A 22,046-nucleotide genomic window follows, 5' to 3' on the forward strand; every position below is an offset into this window, starting at 1 on the left:
ATTTTGTAAAAATATAAATGCTAACATTGGCCAGTGTTTGTGACTAAGTGGCAACTAAAAAAGTAGGGATCGACCGATTTTTTTTTATTTTTTTAGAGCCGATAACGATACCAATAATCTGTGAACTTTCAGGCCAATAGCCGATAACTTGACGATATTCTGTACATTTACCATTTTGAAAAAATAAACTATTTCTAACAGTAAATGCACAAAATATACATGCCACATGTAGTGGATGAAGTGTATTTAGACAGGGGAGCTGTGTGTGTAGTGGATGCAGTGTGTATTTGTGTAGTGTGTATAGTGAATGCAGTGTGTATTTGTGTAGTGTGTATAGTGAATTCAGTGAGTGTTTGTGTAGTGTGTATGTATAGTGAATGCAGTGAGTGTTTGTGTAGTGTGTATATATAGTGAATGCAGAGTGTGTGTTTGTGTAGTGTGTCTATAGTGAATGCAGAGTGTGTGTTAGTGTAGTGTGTCTATAGTGAATGCAGAGTGTGTGTTTGTGTAGTGTGTCTATAGTGAATGCAGAGTGTGTGTGTTGTGTAGTGTGTATAGTGAATGCAGAGTATGTGTTTGTGTAGTGTGTATAGTGAATGCAGAGTGTGTGTAGTGTGTATAGTGAATGCAGAGTGTGTGTTTGTGTAGTGTGTATAGTGAATGCAGTATGTGTGTGTTTGTGTAGTGTGTGTATATAATGCAGTGTGTGTGTTTGTGTAGTGTGTGTATATAATGCAGTATGTGTGTTTGTGTAGTGTGTGTATATAATGCAGTGTGTGTGTTTGTGTAGTGTGTGTGTGTGTATCTAATGCAGTGTGTGTTTGTGTAGTGTGTGTGTATGTAATGCAGTGTGTGTGTAGTGTGTGTGTATTTGTGCAGTGCGTGTATGTAATGCAGTGTGTGTGTATTTGTGTAGTGTGTGTGTATGTAATGCAGTGTGTGTGTGTGTGTGTTTGTGTAGTGTGTGTGTATATAATGCAGTGTGTGTGTTTGTGTAGTGTGTGTATATAATGCAGTGTGTGCGTTTGTGTAGTGTTTATATAATGCAGTGTGTGTTTGTGTAGTGTGTGTATGTAATGCAGTGTGTTTGTGTAGTGTGTGTGTATGTAATGCAGTGTGTGTTTGTGTAGTGTGTGTATATAATGAAGTGTGTGTGTTTGTGTAGTGTGTGTATATAATGCAGTGTGTGTGTTTGTGTAGTGTGTGTGTGTTTGTATAGTGTGTATGTAAGTAATGCAGTGTGTGTGTGTGTTTGTGTAGTGTGTATGTATGTAATGCAGTTTGTGTGTGTGTTTGTGTAGTGTGTATGTATGTAATGCAGTGTGTGTGTGTTTGTGTAGTGTGTATGTATGTAATGCAGTTTGTGTGTGTGTTTGTGTAGTGTGTATGTATGTAATGCAGTGTGTGTGTGTGTTTGTGTAGTGTGTATGTATGTAATGCAGTTTGTGTGTGTGTGTTTGTGTAGTGTGTATGTATGTAATGCAGTGTGTGTGTGTGTTTGTGTAGTGTGTATGTATGTAATGCAGTGTGTGTGTGTGTGTATGTATGTAATGCAGTTTGTGTGTGTGTTTGTGTAGTGATGTAATTTGTGTAAAATGGGGGGGGGATTTTTTATATTAATAATTTTTTTTAATATTTAAAATTGTGTTTTTTTTTTGTTTTTTTTAGTCCCCCCCCTCCCTGCTTCTTACCAGGGAGGGGGGATATTGTATTCCCTGGTGGTCCGGTGGCTTGTTAAGTCCTGGGGGGGCGGCAGCAATCGCTGACTTACCTTGCCTGCAGCTCCTCCAGGTCCCCAGTGTAAATCTCGCAACGCACTGCGGCCGCGGGTCTCGCGAGACTTACACTGGGGAGCTGCAGGCAAGGTAAGAAACAGTTTCCTGCCAGCCCCCCAGGACCGCCGGGCTTGTAATGAGCCTGGCGGTCCTAGGAGGTATTATCGGCAATATCGGTATCTATATTGGCCGATATCGATATTGCCGAAAATACCGGATATCGGCCGATTATATCGGTAAAACCGATAATCGGTCGATCCCTATAAAAAAGACTGGACATACCCCATATTGAATAACCTGGGTTGTCTACTTTAAAAAAATATATGTACACGTGAGGTGTGATTTAAAGATTTATGACAGATAACAGTGTTACAATAATATATTTTGAAACAGCAATGTCCTACTTGTATTTATAGCCCTATAACTTTCCAAAAAAAAAGCTAAGAACATGTTAACATTGGGTATTTCTAAACTTAGGACAAAATGTAGAAACTATTTAGCATGGGTGCTTTTTGGCGTTTGTAGATGCGTAACAGATTTTGAGGTCAAAGTTAGAAAAAGTGTTTTTTTCATCATATTTTATAATTATTTTAAAGTAAATAATATGATATAATGAAAATAATGATATCTTTAGAAAGACTATTTAATGGTGAGAAAAACAGTATATAATGTGTGGGTACAGTAAATGAGTAAGAGGAAAATTACAGCTAAACACAAACACCACAGAAATGTAAAAACAGCCCTGGTCCTTAAAGGTAAGAAAATTGAAAAACGGTCTGGTCACTAAAGGGGTTATAGCCCAACACTACACACAAATATATATGAACACACAAAACAAGCTTACACAAACACTGCTCACAAATACAGCTATGAAAGGATAAGCACATGGTAGATCACCAGTTGGAAAAGTATTGTGGGAGTTGTACGACAAATGGGGATTTCCCTTTTTGGCATGATTGTGCTAGAGGGGGGTCCAAAACGTTATTGTACCAGGGCCCTCTCTTTATAAGTTCCAACACTGCATACTCACCATTCTTCAGGAGATTCATTGAGAAATCGTGTACCATGGGAAGGTTATTCTGATATCCTCTAAGTGGCTGACTGAAACTCATATAATCCTTGTGCTGTAAGCCTTCTCCAACAATCATTCCATGATGAGGGTACTCTATAACACTAAATGCTAAATGATTTTGAGGCATATCCATGTCCGACACGTTTATTATGGTTGCATCAAGCTGTCTCATTTGTCCTTCTACAACCTAGGGAAGAATAGAAGCAGCATCCAGTATATTTAGAAACAGATGGCACTACAACAAATACTAAGTGGACATTTTTTGAGTTAGTAGTAACTAGACTATTACTAGACTTTTAAAAAAACTCAAGAATGGTTACCAGGAAGGAATACATACATACATATATCTTGATATGGAGTGGACTTCTAATGAGCTCTTTACAGAAACACATTCCAAGTGTCCTCTGAACCTTCATGTTTTTTCTTTTTGGTGCTAAGATGTTGATAAATTTGTATGTCAAATTAGCTCTTCTTGCTAAACCGCATAAGGTGTATTAAGGAACCCCCCGACCTTATAGTGGGCTATCTAGTCATCTGGACTCCACCTTTTCTTACGTTGTACTGAAATAGTGTGCAAATGAACATATATGACAAGGTTGGTCTTTTAATACTTAAAATGATATTTATTATTGATAGAATCGAAGAAAAAGGACATTTGTTTCCTAATATCATTATAAATGTGGCAGAAACAAGCAGTGTGAAATAATAAATGTTAGTGCATTTTTATTTATGAATTTTTAATGTTTCCTGATCTAAAATAGCAACATGTAAGTTAAAGCAGTTGCCTATTACGACCCATTCATGACATGATTAGACAAACCTATGACACACGATAATGTGTTATATACATATGAAATATCATAACTACTTACTGTTATATTTCTGGCCAAAAATTCAGGTACTTCATCATTCGTTGGGTTGATTACAATATAAAATGGTTTGTCTGCAGAGCGATGATTGCCGTCCGTGACAAAAAGTGTAAACTGATCGGTAGTTGGTTCAATTCTGTGATGTCGAGACTGCACATAGTTTATATTAAGGGACATTATGTCACTGAGAAGAAACGAATCTAGGAGAAAAAAAAGACAACTTTGAGATAGAAATTATATTTCATTACATTTTTAGGACCTTTGGTTAAAAATTAAAAGTGAAATCAAAGGGAATGTGAGCAAACCAATAGCTGCTTGAAACAGAGATAAAAAATTAAATAAATACACAAAATAAATTAAGAGTACGTGCACCTCCGCCATGTTGACTCCAACTTAGCTGCGTTATCTCCCTGTTCCTTCATTGCCAAGGGCAAGACCACAAGCCATTGTTTACCCATGTTTTCTTCACTATTTGCATTGAATATATTTATTTTGTCACAATTAAAACTGAAGGAAGTTAGATGCACTGTAGAAGTCAACTTTGACACTTGCATAAATTAAGCACATGGCTGTATTTTTTCAGAAAGATAATGGAATTCCTCTCGATCATTATAAACAGATTTATTCAATATGCTAAGTCAACTGACAAATGAACGCAAAAGGCTTAGAGAAGGTAAGGGCTGTAAAACAAATTCATATGAAAAATGTTTTCTCATATATTAGCCTGAAGGAAGATTTGTAATTGTGACTTCAAAGGCCTTATTTACTTACCAATACTAATGCCCATGTTACTTTTCTCAAATCCTGGAGATGGGAGAATGTTTTCAATGTAGCCATATCGAGGGGGAGAAGCTAAAATGAATTTGATAGCAGCAATATCAGTGTCTGGGTCAGTTGCACCTAAGTGGTTGATCGTAATGGCTGCCGACTTTCCTTCATCTACTACAAATATTTCACCTGTGCATGAAACAAATATGAGAAATTTATACAGTTTACTGATATTTTATTTCTGAATGAAAGTAAAGAAAGTAATTATCACTGAATTGGATATGCTTAATAAAATGCTGAATATATTTTTTACAGGTTTAAGCAATGTATCCTTACAGGGTGTTTTAATATGGGTACGGTGTATGTAAAAGGTGATACTTGTAACAGAAGACTAGGCCGAGCGTGATGAATGTTTTGTGTGAAATGCATGTTTAAAGATCTATGTGGAGGCAGGAGTTCTGGCAAACCATGATCCAAGATTTATTGAAAGACATGTCATTCCCTATCTGCACAGCAATAGTGAAAATCATGTACTCCCTGGGATAAAACTTTGTCCTAGATGTCTGGACCCTGTTCACAGGGTGTCCAACCAAGGACACTTACTAATGGACAATGTCAATGGCTAAAAGGATTAGCTAACATCTATTCTATCTGTAGAGTATCAGGCAGGCTAAAGGTTCACAAAGTAGATATGGTTGTAGACCATTATACTCTCTCTCTCTCTCTCTCTCTCTCTCTCTATCTCTCAGAGAGCATATAATTTAAGGGGCTTAGATACAGATACTTCTTAAAGGGTCAATATTTATCTTTACCATACGGGAACACCAATGCACATTCTACATTCTCATCTCACTTATATTCTTTCCTTCTAACTGCAAGAGATTTCAATTAAGAAAATTCTCCATGAATCATTACTGGGAAATAACATCAATAAATATATTGTAAGCTGTAAAATAAATACAGTACAGTCTCATTTACCTATTGTAAGAGATGGTGGCTGATTATCCACTGGGAATACAGTGATATTGAGATCATAAACAGGAAACAAGTCATGATTTGGCAGCACAGGTAGATGGGGTCCATTATAACAGCAATCCTCTGTCTCAGCATCAGAGACAACAAGTGTTACAATGTCATAACATGGCGTCAGACCAACTTCTCCACCTGAAAGAGAAACATTTTAATTCTAAGAAGTCATTTCAAGGGAAATGATTTTTTTCTTTCTATAAAGCAAACTGTGTTACTTTAATAGTGTTGATTCAAATTTGGTAGTTAAACATTTTGCCTTACAAAAGCTTTTTTTTTATTCGCTAACTTAATTACCAGTTGTTTTCCTCTCCAGGAACAATGAGAAGTCTAGGCAACAACTAGTGATTTCACTCTCTTTCACTATTAATTTAGTGGGGTAAATGCTTATTGATCCAAGGAGATATCTGACTGCCATTCTGGGGTCAAAAAAATGAATTTTTTTCCTTGTTTGTTCCACAAGTGTTAGCGCTTAAGATTGGGTTTTTTGCCTTCTTTTGGATCAACAGCAAAAACAATATGAGAAAGACTGAATTTGATGGACACATGTCACCTTTCAGCTATCTAACTATGTAATTTACTTATTCATTTAGTTTTCATAATTTTCACTGCAATGTGTTACCTCTGCATTTCCTACATGTGCAGCTCACACATACAATTGTAGGGAGGAGCAGATATCATATCTCTTTACCTACCAGTATGCTTATAGACCACTGATCCCGCAAGGACATCACTCTGTGAGAAGCGATCTACAATAGCTCCATTCTTCTGAACAATGCCATAAAGGGGTTGCCGAGCAATCATGAAAATCAGCTTTAACTCATCACTGTCTGCATCTGTAGCATAGATGTATTCTGCTGAGATGACCACATTTTCACCTTCTGGACACATTACAACAGGCAGAAGATTTTCCTTTATAATTGGGGGTTCGTCATTGACTGGGGAAACCTGCATATAAATTAAAAAATAATAAAAAGAGTGCTCTTCTAGCAGAATATAATAAACACAACAGAACAAAAAAAAGATACAACCATCGAGCAATAAGCAAAAACAGATGATTTTAAGTGGAAAAAGCTCCTATGCAGTCACCCATTCTTTCATGCAGTATCATATTATTTAAGGTAATACGTTTTTCCAAGTTTGTGGCAATATTGGAAAGCACTTCAAACTGGATTTTTTTCCCCTTCTTTTCCATCAACAGCAAAAACAGAGAGGCTAAACTTAATGGCCACATATCTCTTTTCAGCCTGTGTAACTATATTACTAAGTAATGAACGAAAAATTATATTAACCCATCAGTACATATTTGCGTATTATAATAAACAATGCAATATAACCGTGACAAACATTCACACTGATTTCTGCCATTTCAATCACATTTTGTTGCAGCATAGACACTGACCTGTATTTTTAGGATAAATTCAGTTGCGCTGATACCATCTGTGGCTATAAATAATATTTTATCGTGCAGTGTCTCAGAGCCACCATGCTGGTACCTTTGGCAATGAAAATAGATATTTATAACAATTTTAAAACACATTACACAGCACATGTACTGCACATTGCACATTACAACTCCCTCAAACATTACAGAATGGCAAACAATTACAAATAAAAAGTGTAATGATATTTCTAAAAAAGAAAATGATTTTTTTTTAAAAACAGCTTTAGAAAAACTAGCTCCTGTTTTGACTACACAATTTCCTACATATAACTATTCAGATGGAAAGTGCTGCCTCTTATTCTTAAAAACAATTGAGTCATCACTGAAAATCTTTTAAGGACTTCTTAGGTTATAGTGTGGACTTGATGCATAATAAACATATGTCCATTAAGAGTTACATGACCTGTGTGTCAATGATCTGGCACACTTATCCCTAAAATGGTCAATCTAACTTGCCTTCTAATTTAATTAATAGGACATCACATGGTTTGACGTTAACAAGGCAATTTACTAACTTGTACATTTTTGGCAATTCAAAGTTAATTTGAAATTTGAGTCCATATTAGCTGAACTGGAAACATTCTACCAATCAACAATGCTTTCAAGTTCATCTTCTTTGACCTTAAATTTCAAATTCACTTTAAATTCATTTGAATTACTGACAATTCTAACTTTAGTGAATAAACCCTGTGTATGTCAGAGGTTGCTCCAATCACAGTGCCTGATGACCAAAGTACAGATTCTGAAAGGATTATTTAATACAATCTGAATGCCCCCAGTCTGAATTTGCACAAATTAAGAGTTACTTGATTTCCTGTTTTATTCATTATAGATTTTAAGACATTGTCCTTATGTTTTATTTTATAAAATGCAATCATGAAAAAGTTAACTGCAAAGTTAGAGCTATTACCAACATAATGAAGAATAAAAAATATATCCTAACCTAACTTTTAAAATGCTTAGGTCCAGGCAAGAAAATCGATCGCCTTCATTCATTGTAGATCCATCCAGCTGAACTACACCTTCCAATGGAACTCTGTGGAGGAGGATCTGAAGCTGATCTTGTTTTGTGTCTTTGTCAGTGATGTGGATATTGTCTGATGTAATAGGAATACTGCCCCCTTCATCAACCTTCAAATCATGTATAAAAACCTATAAGAGATGCTCACAATTAAAGTGGAAAAATTGTTTGATAATGAGTAAGAACCATCAATAACCATAAGTAATGGTACAAAAGTCTTCATTAATTTCCACAAATTCAAATTTTAATAAAGAAAAAAAAGAGCAGGCATTATAAAACAATCACAAAAAGATAAAGTTTCATAAACACAAATGAGAAATACAGTGGTTACACAGACATAATATCCATAATGTTAATGCAGAATTTTTGTAAAAGTATCAGTACATCACAACTGGTGGCAAAACTATTCTAACAAAAACACAACAAAAAAAGTCTATCAACATAATTGTAGACAATTGAAATCTAAATGGCAAAATTTAGGCTAAAATGGCCAACAAAAGGAAAGAAAAAAAAAAACGTCATCTCAGTTATAATAACAGCTTAGCTATTTTAGCCCATATTTTGCTATTTGGATTTTAGTTTGCAGCACATTCCAGATTAGTGAATAAACCCCTAAAGCTTTCAGTTTTCTTAACATTTAAAATAACAGAGAGAATTTAATAGAATATTCCCACACATAAAAACTGGGTGTGAGATTGTGTGGCCGCAGTAAATGACACCAGAGCAAAACTAATAGGGTTAGTAAATGGGAATTGCTGGGAATACAGTGTGAATTTTAAGTGAATTTCAAATTATGGCCTCAGCAGATAAAGTGGGAAAATCTCCAAGCCAGATATGCTTTGGATAAATGTATCTATTTATACTGTTTTCATCACAATCACTAAAGAGAATCCATAAAAATAATTTATTGTAACTATGTATGTTTTGCACTTGTCACAAATTGACTCACCTGTGGTGGACTGTTGTCCACTGGAAGGACAGTAATATTAAAACAAATGCCGTGTAACGTGCCACCATGTTGGTTACTGACAGACAAAATAAACTGGACATGTAGAGGGTCTGGGCCTATCTCTTCCACTGGGGGGATATATACAACTTTCATATGGCTCACAGCATGCTGCAAACAAAACAATATACTTTAGAAAAACTCAAAAACATGTCTGTGAATAGCACCTAAAAATGTTAAAATATAAATTAATTGCTTACCACATAAATTATGAAAAACACAGGATGTAAAATCATCGCCATACCTTGGTGGACTTTAGATTTTTGAACAATCTGGTTGTTACATAACTAATAAGAGTTTATGCACTGAAATTCTACGGGGAAGCATTGTGATTGGATCAGGCTACCACTTCTGATGATGTCAGCAGACGGCTTGTTTTTCTGAGGCAAACAGCATGCAGAGTTACAGCTTCAGGCTTGAATACAAGTAAGATTTTACTATTTTTAGGGAGGCATGAGGGGACCAGGGTGGCTAGATGGTGGTTTTAACCATATAATGTCAGGAATACATGTGTGTGTTCCTGAACCTATAGTGCTCCTTTAATATCACATCAGTAAGCATTATTCAGTAAAATAGTGAGGGACAGTGTGTAGAGTAGTTATCCAGAGAAAACAATATCTCTAAAGTGTAGCACATTTAATCATAGGTCATGTGACAGCTCACCTGGGTAAATGTTTTTGCCATTTCAGCAGTGTAATCCTTCTGCATCTTGGACACATTGCCAACTAAAACAATTTTCCCCGAGTCGAAGTTGCTGTAGAGAAAATAAAATAAATTACATTTAATTTGCCATCTAGATTCTCACCGGAGATAAATGAACTGCTGCAATCAAAGATGTACAAAAATCCTTGGTCTCCAAGGATAGATGTTTTCCCTCCACCAACTCTGATTCCTGAATGGCTGTCTTTGTGATACATCAATCATAACTTTCGACCCCCCACACTTTTTTCCTTTTTCTCTCCTCTTTCTTCTTTATCCTTCTTTGTTCTATTTTTTTTCCTTTCCTCCATTATTCCTTTCCCTTCACTGTTCCGCCCCTATTCACATGTATGTGAATAGGGGCAACGACACTGTAGTAAAGTTATTTCATTTGGGAAACCTCCCAACTTCAGTCCAGCACTTACCTTTGTTTCCAACTGTTTTATACGATTCCTCTTTCTTTTGAAAAGCGTTAATAAAATTTGAATTGCAAAAAGATTTGGAAAATATGAATGCCTATGTAACTCAGCTGCTATAACATACCTATAAGGTGGTGCTCGACAAGGTGGGGTAGTGATGGTGTAGATTAATTCTCTTTCTGGAGATTCAGTGTCAATGAAATGCAGCTGTTTCTTGGTGATATAAGAAACCTCAGTTTCTTTAACAATCAGATGACGCACTGTTCCTGGAGATTCTTTTGGAAGCTGGTCATCTACAGGGGTGATGTGTATAATTACAGCCTACAAGCAAGGAGAAATTAAACCGATATTTACAGGGCTGTGTAGGTGGGTGCTGTTAGTGGCAAACAGTTGAGCTTCGGTGAGCCACAGCTACATTAGTGGGACCAGGTGTCCGATTCAATTAGGATACACAAAAACAAGTCAGCCAATGAATATGCTTAGTGCTGGATGCAGCAGTCCCAAAATGTAGAAGGTATTTTATGTGGAATGTGGAAAAATATATTTTTAACTGTTTTGCTTTGGTGGAATATTGGTTTGATAGATTATTTTTGGATTAACTCTAGAGACAGACCGGTTGATAGGATTGGAAAGCACTAGTGATCTTATAATTAGGGTTGTAAAAAAAATACCCATTTGGAAACTTTCACCCATTTCTGTTTGCGTATCAAAATCCATGCTACTATGAACCAAATGATATAGACAAATGCCACCATGCATTCTGGAAAAAAGATGCATATATATTTACATGCAGATAGCATGGACTAAACCACTATTAAAGATTCAGGAGTGAATGGCAAGTGTTGGTCACATATACGCCGAAAATATGTAGATATGTACAACATACACACTAGGAATTTAAACAAAAGAGAGCTTGATTTCTTTAATTACAGATGTGTTAATAAAATATACTGCATTACAAACATGCACTGCCCTTTCTCTATCAAACCTGTTTCAATTAAAAGGTGCATCAAATGCAAGGATTAATATTGTAAAAGACTGCAGAATTGGCAATATGTAAGTTGACGCTATGTAAATGACAATAATAATTAATAAAGCTGGATAAAGTTCTCAGGAGGATGTACGGACACCTTTTACACCATCAAATACACTGATGGACCTAATGGTTTCACCCCTGGAACTGTTATCAGTATCTAGTAAATGTTTTTTATTCTGTCTTTTAGTATGTTCTTGTTATATAATGTGTTTTACACGGCCAACATTCAGTCATGTCAATTAAATTTGTGTAATTACCATTAGCAAAAACATTGCACCAATTACATTTGAAGTAAGTTTTTACTTTTTTTTTGGACAAAATTGTTGCATGTTGCACATACTGTACCTCCAATTGCATACAATTTGTTGGCATAGAACCATTTGTACTTGCTTGTTCTTCTTCAAGCAAATTACTATTGAAGACATTAAGGACGATCCATAAATGTCTAACTTAGAAATGACTAGTTACTAACTCATATTATTCATATGCTGAACGTGAATTCAATGTCACCTATATGGTTGTGACAAGAACCCCCTTAAATGTTAAGTATGTATTTGCACAGAATGGAGCACAATGTGCTCCCATGTCTTTGGAAGAAACAAAATCTCCATTAATATGAATTAATTGCAAGATAACACAAAGTTTAAATATTTAAAATGAAATTACATTTTTAATATGAATATTAAGCTGAACCCTGTTCACAATCTATTTGAGCAGCTCGTGTTAAGATGGCTTTGCATACCTGAGGTTCAGATAGGTTAGGTGGATCATGACTATCTGACAGTACAAATTCAAATGAGTCTTCAAACACTTCTCCTCCGAGATGATGATAAAAAATAATGCCATTGAACAGGTCCCTCTGAAGGAAACTGGTAACAGGATATGCTTTGTACAGGATAAATGGAAAAATACTTAATTATTTCATAAATGTCATGAAACTATTAATACCTAGATTATTATTTTTTAATATAGTCTGCTAGTAAGGTAGGAAATCAACGTAGAAATCTAGGAAGTTTACTTTCCAGGGAGTGAATTGTGGTGTGTTGAGAAACAATAGTTAGTTCTAGAAAATATATACCTTTACTTAAGTGAGATTCTTCTAGATCAGCTAGTTTTTTAAAGACAGACATCAACTCAATACAACTCTATATTTAATGGATCTGTCCCTGTAATATCTATAATTAAAGGTTCAGTTCATTACTATTGCCTAACACTAGCAATAAATATACACTAAATATATGTAAAATAAAAATGACAAATGTAGTTTTGGTGTGTAGTAAATAACACACTCACACAAATTCTATTCTCAGATGCACAGCTGCCATACCTAGGAGGTTTTGTCCTGGTTTCTTCATGATCTCCCCAGCAATGGATGGCTTGGTAATGTTAAAACGTACATAGTCATCACTGGAGTCCATGTCAGAAGCACAGAGCACTGATCTTTGGATTAAAACCATCTGTCCTTCTAAAAGTTCAATGGCAATGTTTGCAATAAGGAAAGGAGGACTGTCATCTTTGGGAAGGATGTTAATAGGGAACTTGTGCCTGGTGCTGTGTCGCCCATCAAATATTCTAAAGACAACAAAATCTTTAGCAGTATCACTGTCATCATGATGGTAGCATACATCTCCAGCTTGTATGTCTTTAACTGTGAACATGAATCCTTTGCCTCCTGGAAGAATAAACAACACCGTTTCAAAATAATTTCATAATGGTTTCCTTCTGTAAAATTATATTACTCTACATTTTTTCCCCTAAAGTTTTAATTTAAATACTTCCCTTCAACTCTTTAAGGGTCACATATTTTCCATGCCTCTATTATGGTCTAGTGATGTTCTAATTAGGTGGGAGGTGTGGAAGCTCCGCTACGGGTTCTGTGTGGTATGTACCAGCGTTGCTGGTTCTATTAACCAAACCTTATGGGCAGCAAGGGAGTTGTTGGGATCATCATATGCTCTGGCGTGCCGCCCTGTACTAATGTAAAACCATCCCAGCACCAGCATCAGTACATCAGTACAGAGCTGCATGGAGCTGAGTGCACAATAAGTGCACCGAATCTTCCCAACAGCAAACCACTGGATACCAGGGATAAACATCAGATGTGTGTGAGTGTATGATTGTGAGTATGTGTGTATATAAAAAGTGTGTATGTATGTATGTTTGTGCCTGTATATGAATGGGACTATGTGGTATGTGTGTGTATTTATAAATGTGTATATGTGCAATTTCAGAATAACACACCAAAACCTCCACAGTGAGTGTGTGTAGGGGGTTGGAGGGGAGGGTGCGAACATACATTTTCAATCTGGTTGCTAGATAACCTAGGTATGCTCTGTTCATTATATCTCTTCGTCCACTATAGTATGCTAAACATATTTAGTTAAATGCCACTAAATAATTAAGATATCCCCAATTGACATAAGGCTTTTTAAAGACTTAGTCACTCATTAAGATAAGAGTATAACATGCCATTGCTCCTTAAAATGAGCCTGCCATTTCCTGGAATTTTTCTTATTATGTTTATTAATCCTCAATTAAATATTCAGACAAATAGGTCTGAAAATATAAAATTAAATGTAGAAATCACACATTTAGCTCTGTCCTGGAACTGAAAACCTCCATCCTGGGTCCCTGTCAATTACTGTTATTATCTCAGTCCTTTTTATTAAACTTAGTAGGAATATTCCTGTTTCTTCTTTTCCAGTGCAATGTGCGCCATGGCTGTGCCTCTAGTGAACCTGATTGTTATGTCATTTGTTACAGTTTTTATAAATTTAACAAGTTGAACCTTTGAAGATACATTCTACAGACCTCTGCTTGACCGTGTTATGCATAGAAAAACCTTAACATTTAAAAAAGCTGTTCTGGCTTTTTTAAATGCATTTATTGTACAAATCTTTTATGAATAGTTTACTACATTTTTATTCAGATGTAATTTGTGGAACAAAATATAAAAACTCCTTAGGAGCTGTTTTCAGGGGTGACTGCATCAGATTCCGGAGGAGTTCCAAGTTAAGGCTAATCTAATGATATTGGGAAAAGTTATTAAATGTATACGTTGCCCAAAGACATATTTTCTCAACTTTAAGGCACATGTCAAGTTATGGGTGAATGCCAACCTAGAATATTTCTACATCTAAATGGATTCTACATATCACATTCATTTTATGATATTAATGAAAGAATAAATACCTACAGCGTTTCTAGTTCACTATACTGTATATTCTTATTCACATGTATTAGATTTTATACCACAGGCCATTTCCTGACAGTCCTATCACAACTTTTCAGATTTGCTGATGGCGAGTGTCATTTGTTAAAGCTTCATACCACTTCAGCCAGGGTTATTTGTAAAAAAAAAAAAAAAAAACACCTCAACTTCAAGGTTTGTCCTAATCTCCCAATTTTTCACTTGAACAGTTTTGTTCCAGTCCTGTGGATATTCAATTTATTCTGAATCATTAATAGTTAGAGGATTACAAACTATCAACTTCCATCTGATATATATTTGGATTTACACATTTGCTACTAAGGGGTTTAACAGAATTAGGTAGAGTAAGTTCTAACCTCTTCAGTGCTCACTGGTCTTAAATCGCAAGCTTATGCCATGATGGAGTACTAAAGTAAATAAACAATATTTTTTTGTCTATAAGCTTTTTCATTGGCAGAGAGACAGACAATGTGATTTATAACACATTGCAGATCACGCCAAACCAGAAACGAGTTACTATATTTGCCTTACACAATCCTGTCCTATTTTTACTACTCTTGGGACTTTAGTTTGTTTTATCTGCTAAAAATTGCACATAAATATGATTTCACTTTAAATTATTTATTATTATTTTCCAGTATTCTAAGAGTATCTCTAAATTCGGAATAAGCTTACAAAGTATATTAGGAACAGAATATCAAAGCTTAAGACATAAGAACTAAGAGATCTAGATATCAATGCTTTTTATAATGAACAAAAATGAAATAACACGTTTTTTAATAGGCTTCACAATAAAACATATCAAATAAAGCAAAAAAAAAATATATATATATATATATATCTTTAATTTAATTTAATTTAGGTGATTTAGGTGATTTTCAATATACCTAATATTTTTAGATCTAGAATTTATTTTTATTGCACATGTAAAAACATGAAAAACATTGTTGCGTAAGTATTCCAAACAGCACAGCAGAAATCTCACAGGTATGATAAACGACATCAGAATTTTTACATGGATGTTTGCTAGTAATTTGAAGAAATGAAACATAGGTTTTTGTAAAATTCACATCAATCTTAGAATTGGAGAGATATGTTGCAGTGCTGATAACCCACAATTACCTCTTAAAGTTATATGTCCATGTAGTAAACCACCCACAATCACCAAACGGACTGCACCTAGGTCATCGTTATCTACTACTTGAAACTGCTCCCATGTGATAGGTCGAGACTGACCTTCTAAAAGATCAAGACCTGTAAAAAATAAAGGATAATAAAACAAAAACAAAGCACTACATTTTGAAGCAAATGTATTATATAACTTTTTGTTAAAAAAACAAATAACACCTTCGTTTCCACTGTAGTCAATATAGATGAGTCTCAAGCTTGTCCAAATTGTATCTTTAAGTGGCAGCAACAGATGAAGTTTTCAAATGTATATAATTGTGGCAAATTTCTTTATTTTAGTTAAGTTTGTACTGTCATCATATTAAACTTCTGATAGTCAATGGACCTCAAGACCTGGATTATACAGGCCTGATGTTATTACATTGTCATTAGAGCACTGGTTGACTACTACACTACTCCTGGACATCTAAGTGTATTAGACATTTTCCCTTTTCTTGACTGATTGACCTTTGACTACAGTGATGAAACAGTCTGGTAGCTCAACTTGGAATAACAATTTTGTTGCTGGTAATTTATTTTACACTGAATGGAGATACTCCACATCATTTATGTTGAATTTGGCTTTCCAGGTAGAAATTATCACTCATACCCCTGGCCCACACAAGTCATCATATTTAATAAGTGTGTTTGGAATGCTGGATAGTAATGAAAAATGTGTATTTGTTTGGAATGCTGGATAGTAATGTAAAATGTGTATTTATTGCTTAATTTACTCTAGATCATTCTGTCTCATTCTGACTCTGTTATAGTATATTGTACTATTTTTTTCCTAATGCTTATTTATACAACTAAAGTTAATTTGATAACCTGCTAAAGTTTTTTCAGCATGCATTGCTACCACGGCTATCATAATTCTCTGCCACTCATATAATGCATGGGGATATTAATCCTAGTTTCCCCTTTGTATGATCCAAATTATAAAGATTTCTATACCAAATGAGCAGCCAATTCAGAACAATTGCTTGCTGGGAAACATTTTAAACTAAATACAAGAGAAAGGTGCTGTTTAAATCAGATGTTAGACACAAACCCAAGATTGGTAACAATTGTTTTTTAATTACAGTTTTCTTAAATTCTTGGTTCTCCCAAGATTTTCAAATAATGCATTTCCAGCAATTGATTCTATTAACAGAACAGCACTCACTTCAAGTTCAGTCTTCTAGTACAAAACTGGGAGTGAAACCTGCATATGGCTTTCATAGGTTAAACATCAACATTCAGTAATTAATTCTGTTCATTAGAATTGCAATATATAACCTTACCCATATTCCAGGACACCCTTGGGGCATTTGTATCAGCGGTCCTGATAGATATATGGACTGTTATAGGGGAGCTTCTCTCAAAAAAGAAATCGTGAACTTCAAACTCCACCTGTTAAAAGAAACGTTACTGTTATGTACCCACATTAAAGGAAAAATCCAAGCACCATAATCATTACAACACACTATAGTGGTTATGGTGCCAAGGAATGCCCAGAATGTATGTAGCAAACCGTTTAGTAATGGCTTGACTTCTTACCTTGGGTCACTACCTCTTGCTTTCTGTTGCTAAGATCCAGAAGCTTCTGTTAGGAGCTATCATTAGGAGCTCCTGAGCAATGCCTATCAGGCACATAGCTCCTGGCTACAGTAGGGAGGTGCTGGTGGACCACAGGTAAAAAGTGAATTACTAAATGTTTTGACTACTTACATTGGGAAGGGTGTCAGGATATCCCTGGCACCATAACAACTATAGCGCTGTAGTGTATTCCAGGGTAGAGCTTTTATCTTAACCACTAAAACACACTGTTATTGTTATGGTGCCCTGAGTGCCGTGCTACCCTTCTAGTGCAATTTATCAAGCCATTCTATAACAGTTTGGCAACTCATCTTGGTCAATCCAAATGATTTCACTATTACATTGGAGGGAGGACATCAGAGCACTCATTGCCTAAACCCTTGAGGTTTGACAACTTACCTGGCTTTGGCCCTCAGGGCTGCCATAAAGAGGTACTAACCTTAAGGTGCCTGGCCATGTTCTGTGGTCCACAAAGACCATCTAACTTCATATGGGCCTATTGGGGACTTGACCACATTGCAGATGGCATGGGACCCTGACAAGAACAGCCTCTTATTCACCTTGATCATGGCTGGGCTGGGAGGAAATGTTGTTCTGTCATTTCCTCCTAGCACTTAAAGGCAACCATGTAGGAGGTTGAAGAACAGCTCAGCACAGCACAGACAAATCAGCACACCTTAGAGTCAGATCCCAGCTGGACAACAATTAAAGCACACTCTGTCTCCTGGCAAAAGGAAGGCAAAGAGGAGAGTGGCTTAAACATCTTAAATGTGTGAGCTTCTGTCAGTGTGTATGTGTGTCTGTCAATGTATATGTGTGTCAGGACTCTTAGTATGTGTGCGCCTGGCAGTGTATTTTTTGTTTGTCTGTGCATGGCTGACAGAGTGTGTCTAAATGTATATTTAGTAGTGAGTGGTATCTGTGAATGTGTGTGAGTATGTGTGTATAGGTGGGTTAGTGGGGGCCAAACCCCTGGGTTTGTAAGGAGCCTAAAGTGTGCTGTTGGCAGACCTCAGAAGCATGTAGTCAGAATCCAGATTGTTCTTAACTTTACAGCACTAAGAGCCATGGATGGATGCCCTCACTGGTTGCAAGAGAAGACCTGATCTGGGTACCCAGGTAACTTGTCAAATTGTTCTAAAACTGGGCACGAATGGCTCCATAACCACTGCAGCAAGTACCAGAAGAGGCATTAGGAAAAATGTATCAAAATGTTTTGTTGTAAAAAGTGGTCTAAAATAATAAAGTGGAATCACCATGGAAACCATTGGAAATAGCAGCACATTCCATTGGCGCCGTCTTCCCTTTTTTACTTTTGCACCATTTTTAGAACGAAATACTTTGAAACATCTCTCTCACTGTGTTATTTGCTTAAAAGACCCAAACATGTTGAAATTATTACCAAATATTTTAGACGTTCATGAAAATAGACTTGAAAGAATGAACATGCACATTATGAAGAAATATTGAAGAATTTACTATGATAATCCCATTATCACGTTCTGAGTTATATTAAAGGGATACTATAGGCAGCAAATCAACTTTAGTTTAATGAAGCAGTTTCGGTGTATAGATTATGACCCTGCAGTCTCGCTGCTCAATTCTCTGTTAGGAGTTAAATCACTTTGCGTCTGTTTATGCAGCCTTAACCAAAAGTCCAGGGATATGGAAATTAACTAAATTCCCTCTGCAATATGTATCTGGGTGCCGGTCCCAGCAACAGGAACCAAATACTTGATAATGGAAATAGAAAGTGGTCCAGGCACTCCAGAGTACAAAAAAAGTCAACTTTTATTGAACCCACTGCCACACAACGTTTCGACATGAACGGTGTTTGTCAAGCTTGACAAAGACTGTTCAGGTCGAAACGTTGTGTGGCAGTGGGTTCAATAAAAGTTGCCTTTTTTTGTACTCTGGAGTGCTGGACCTCTTTCTATTTCCATGTTAATGCAGCCTTAGCCACACCTCCCCTGGCTGTGACTGACACAGCCTGCATGAAAGAGATTGGTTACATTTTCAATCAGATGTAAACTAGTTTTAATGTTTTCATCTCCTGCTCTGTAAATTAAACTCACACATGATGCTACTGTAGGGTCTAACAGGCTATTAACAGAGGAGGAGATAAAACATTATAAATTAAATTGAATTTGCAGTAAAGGAAGTTTAAACATTAGATTTCACTTTACAGGAAGTGTATAGGAAGGCTGTGTGGGTCAGATGCATAAACAGGGGTCAAGTCCTGGGGGAAAAAGTGTGGGAACTCACCCAAGATCCACACCCACACACCCCCACCCCCCCCCCCCCCCACCCCACCCCAAAAAAATTATACACTCGTATGCATATATGTTTCTGAGAAAATACAGTGCAACATTTATTGTAAAGTGCCATTGTAAAGACATCTCCAAACTTCACATGCAATAAAAAAATTAATATAGAACAGTTGTAACAACAAACTAAGTTAACTCTGCAATAAAGACATGGCTGACATTATTGCATGAGACCGTAATCCCCTGCTAATTCAGAATTGAGATTGTCAGTCATAGGTTTCTTGGCCTGGTCTTTCTTAGCCATGTTTGCAAGTACATACACATTATCATATTACAAATAAAGGTGTATTTTAGAGTATTTTATTATCTGCTGTTTTGTTGAGGTGTGATTTAAGCAAAATAACTAACTCATGTAGTATTTGTCTTACCTAGAATGTGGGGGTAAAAGTGTATTTTAATGTATTTTATTATTTGGAGTTAGTTATTTTGCTTATTGTGTTACTTTATAACTCCTGAACGAAAAGTCAAATAATAAAATATGATAAAATACACCTTTACCATACATAGAATGGGTCTGCTTATTATGAAACAAGTGTAATAAATGAAAATCCTAAGGTATATAGTAAACACTATGTTGTCCAAAATGATAAATAACCTCACTCTACTGCATCCTTAAAGAGAAACTACAGGTTTCAATAACTAGGTGAAACACCAATGAGCTGAAGGAACTGAAAGGAAGGCAAATTAATTGCTATTTTCAAGATAAAATCCTGAGGCTTGCTGGCATGTGTGATAAGAACTAGGACTTTAGCTTATATCCAAACCTTTTTTCTTGTACTGTTATCAGTAACATTTCAGTACCAAGCAAATTTATTATCAATTGTCAGTGTTAATTGATAACTTTTTTGGCATATTTTTTTACACTACATATTACAATCAAAATAGACTTGTATAAAGAACACAGTGTTGCTGCAGATGCCATCCCTCAGATAGGTGGTTTCCATGGTCTACAGGGGTCACATGCACGTGCTGCCCACCCTGGCCCTGGTGAGTGAATGCAGGGGGGCGGGGGGCACACCGTACATTTCCAGCAGCAGGTTGTGCTATGCCTGCAGGGGGTGGCTAACTCACACAGGGGGCAACCACTGATCAGGGATTACCCAGCAGGCACGCGACCCCATCCCCCCTGCGGAGGATTTAGGTGCGGGCAGATGCTGAGGCTGTGTACATGGTATCCCTGCCTGTCCGCCGGCCGCAGAGTCTCCCTACCTGGGGAGCAGGCCACCCAGGCTCTGTCTGAGCAGCAGCGTGGGAAGGCGATCTGAGTCACTTATGTAATTAAAGTGATCTGAGCAGCCAGTCAGGACTCTCTGCCGCCCCCTCCCCCCCCCCCTCACTCTGTGCTGTGGTGTCTCCGAGATCCTGGACCCTCTCCTTCCTCCTGCAAGCTGCCGGGGGCCCTCTGCACCATTAACCCCTCATGCATCGGGTCCATAATTACCCCTCGGACCAGTGTCAGACCATTTCACGGGAACGGCATTACTGCACTTTTTCCACATGCGTTCCTGCAGGACTCGAGCCCTGTACATAAACAAAGTGATTTAACTCTATACACCAAAACTACTACTTTATTAAGCTAAAGTTGTTTTGGTGTCTATGGTATCCCTTTAATATAATCCAGAATGTGATCATGGAATTATTATAGCAATCCTTTAAGGTTCAAAATTACTCTCTGGTAAATTTGCGTACTTTTATCTACAAATGATCACTTGTTTAAAATGTACCTATTGGTCATTCCATGTTCGTAGTTTGGCAAATTCCATGCATTTATATTTAACATTTAGATTTTTAATGTCATTTAGAATTTAAATGTAGTTTTTCAACATGTGTGTCATTTATTAGCAAATCATAATGAACAGCAAATTAATACAAATTTTCATCACTACTGCGCTCCACCTCTTTTTTTCTGTTTTAAATTAATAGCATTGTTGCAATGCTGTTAAATCATATGCTTTGTAGTTTAATCTAGTAATCATTTTTTTTTATCATTTCCAAAACCTGACATGTGAAGGACTGCCAAAGCTTACATAGTGTTTATTTTGTGGGGTTTTTTTTTTTTTTTTTTTACTATTTGTTAAACAAACAATGTAGCGACCAAAAATGAAAAAGTTTCAAATAGAGATTTGTTCCCAAGCAAACAAAGAAATATAATTAAATCAATGTGTATTTATTTTTACTATTATGGTAGTGTTACTATATTTTCATTATTTTCTGGATGAATGGAATTATGGGGTAAAGGTTAGTTTAGGTCAGAGAAGAATGTGATATTTTGTATTAATACATCCTCTACTTCCTGCTCTAGTATAGACAGTTACTGCAATTGGGATGTTTCCTTAATCTATGAGGAAGTATTGCATGGATTGAAGATCTCAAGACTGACCTGCCGGAAATAGTAAAGGTAGCAAAACAAAATGTTTTACTACTTCTGGAGGAACCTAGAAATCTAAATAGGTAGTTAACCTTGTTTATATTCCTAACGCTATATTGTTCTTTTACCGATTTGCTCGTTTTGACCTACCGCTTTTCTACTGTCCCTTTATCTATTTTCCTGCACACGATGACTCCATGTCTTCATCTGCTGTGCTTCTGAAATGCAGAGGACTATGCAGTGACATCAACCATTGTTTA

At 36.2% G+C, this 22,046-nt stretch overlaps 1 protein-coding gene across 2 annotated transcripts in view; it reads right to left on the minus strand.

Annotated features, from left to right (window-relative positions):
* Nucleotides 1-22,046, minus strand: part of FREM1 (FRAS1 related extracellular matrix 1) — a 132,781-nt gene that overhangs the window by 72,541 nt on the left and 38,194 nt on the right. For both annotated transcript variants that reach the window (XM_063455148.1, XM_063455149.1), the window contains exons 7-20: nucleotides 16,797-16,905; nucleotides 15,469-15,600; nucleotides 12,463-12,807; nucleotides 11,878-12,020; nucleotides 10,224-10,420; nucleotides 9,645-9,735; nucleotides 8,925-9,092; nucleotides 7,898-8,106; nucleotides 6,913-7,006; nucleotides 6,206-6,458; nucleotides 5,463-5,648; nucleotides 4,488-4,673; nucleotides 3,720-3,916; nucleotides 2,806-3,034 (exon numbers count right to left, since the gene is read on the minus strand). In XM_063455148.1, coding sequence (XP_063311218.1) covers nucleotides 2,806-3,034; nucleotides 3,720-3,916; nucleotides 4,488-4,673; nucleotides 5,463-5,648; nucleotides 6,206-6,458; nucleotides 6,913-7,006; nucleotides 7,898-8,106; nucleotides 8,925-9,092; nucleotides 9,645-9,735; nucleotides 10,224-10,420; nucleotides 11,878-12,020; nucleotides 12,463-12,807; nucleotides 15,469-15,600; nucleotides 16,797-16,905 — 2,539 coding nt within the window. The remainder of the gene's footprint in view (nucleotides 1-2,805; nucleotides 3,035-3,719; nucleotides 3,917-4,487; nucleotides 4,674-5,462; nucleotides 5,649-6,205; nucleotides 6,459-6,912; nucleotides 7,007-7,897; nucleotides 8,107-8,924; nucleotides 9,093-9,644; nucleotides 9,736-10,223; nucleotides 10,421-11,877; nucleotides 12,021-12,462; nucleotides 12,808-15,468; nucleotides 15,601-16,796; nucleotides 16,906-22,046) is intronic.

The sequence above is a fragment of the Pelobates fuscus genome, chromosome 5 (assembly GCF_036172605.1).
Source record: "Pelobates fuscus isolate aPelFus1 chromosome 5, aPelFus1.pri, whole genome shotgun sequence".
Taxonomy (NCBI): domain Eukaryota; kingdom Metazoa; phylum Chordata; class Amphibia; order Anura; family Pelobatidae; genus Pelobates; species Pelobates fuscus.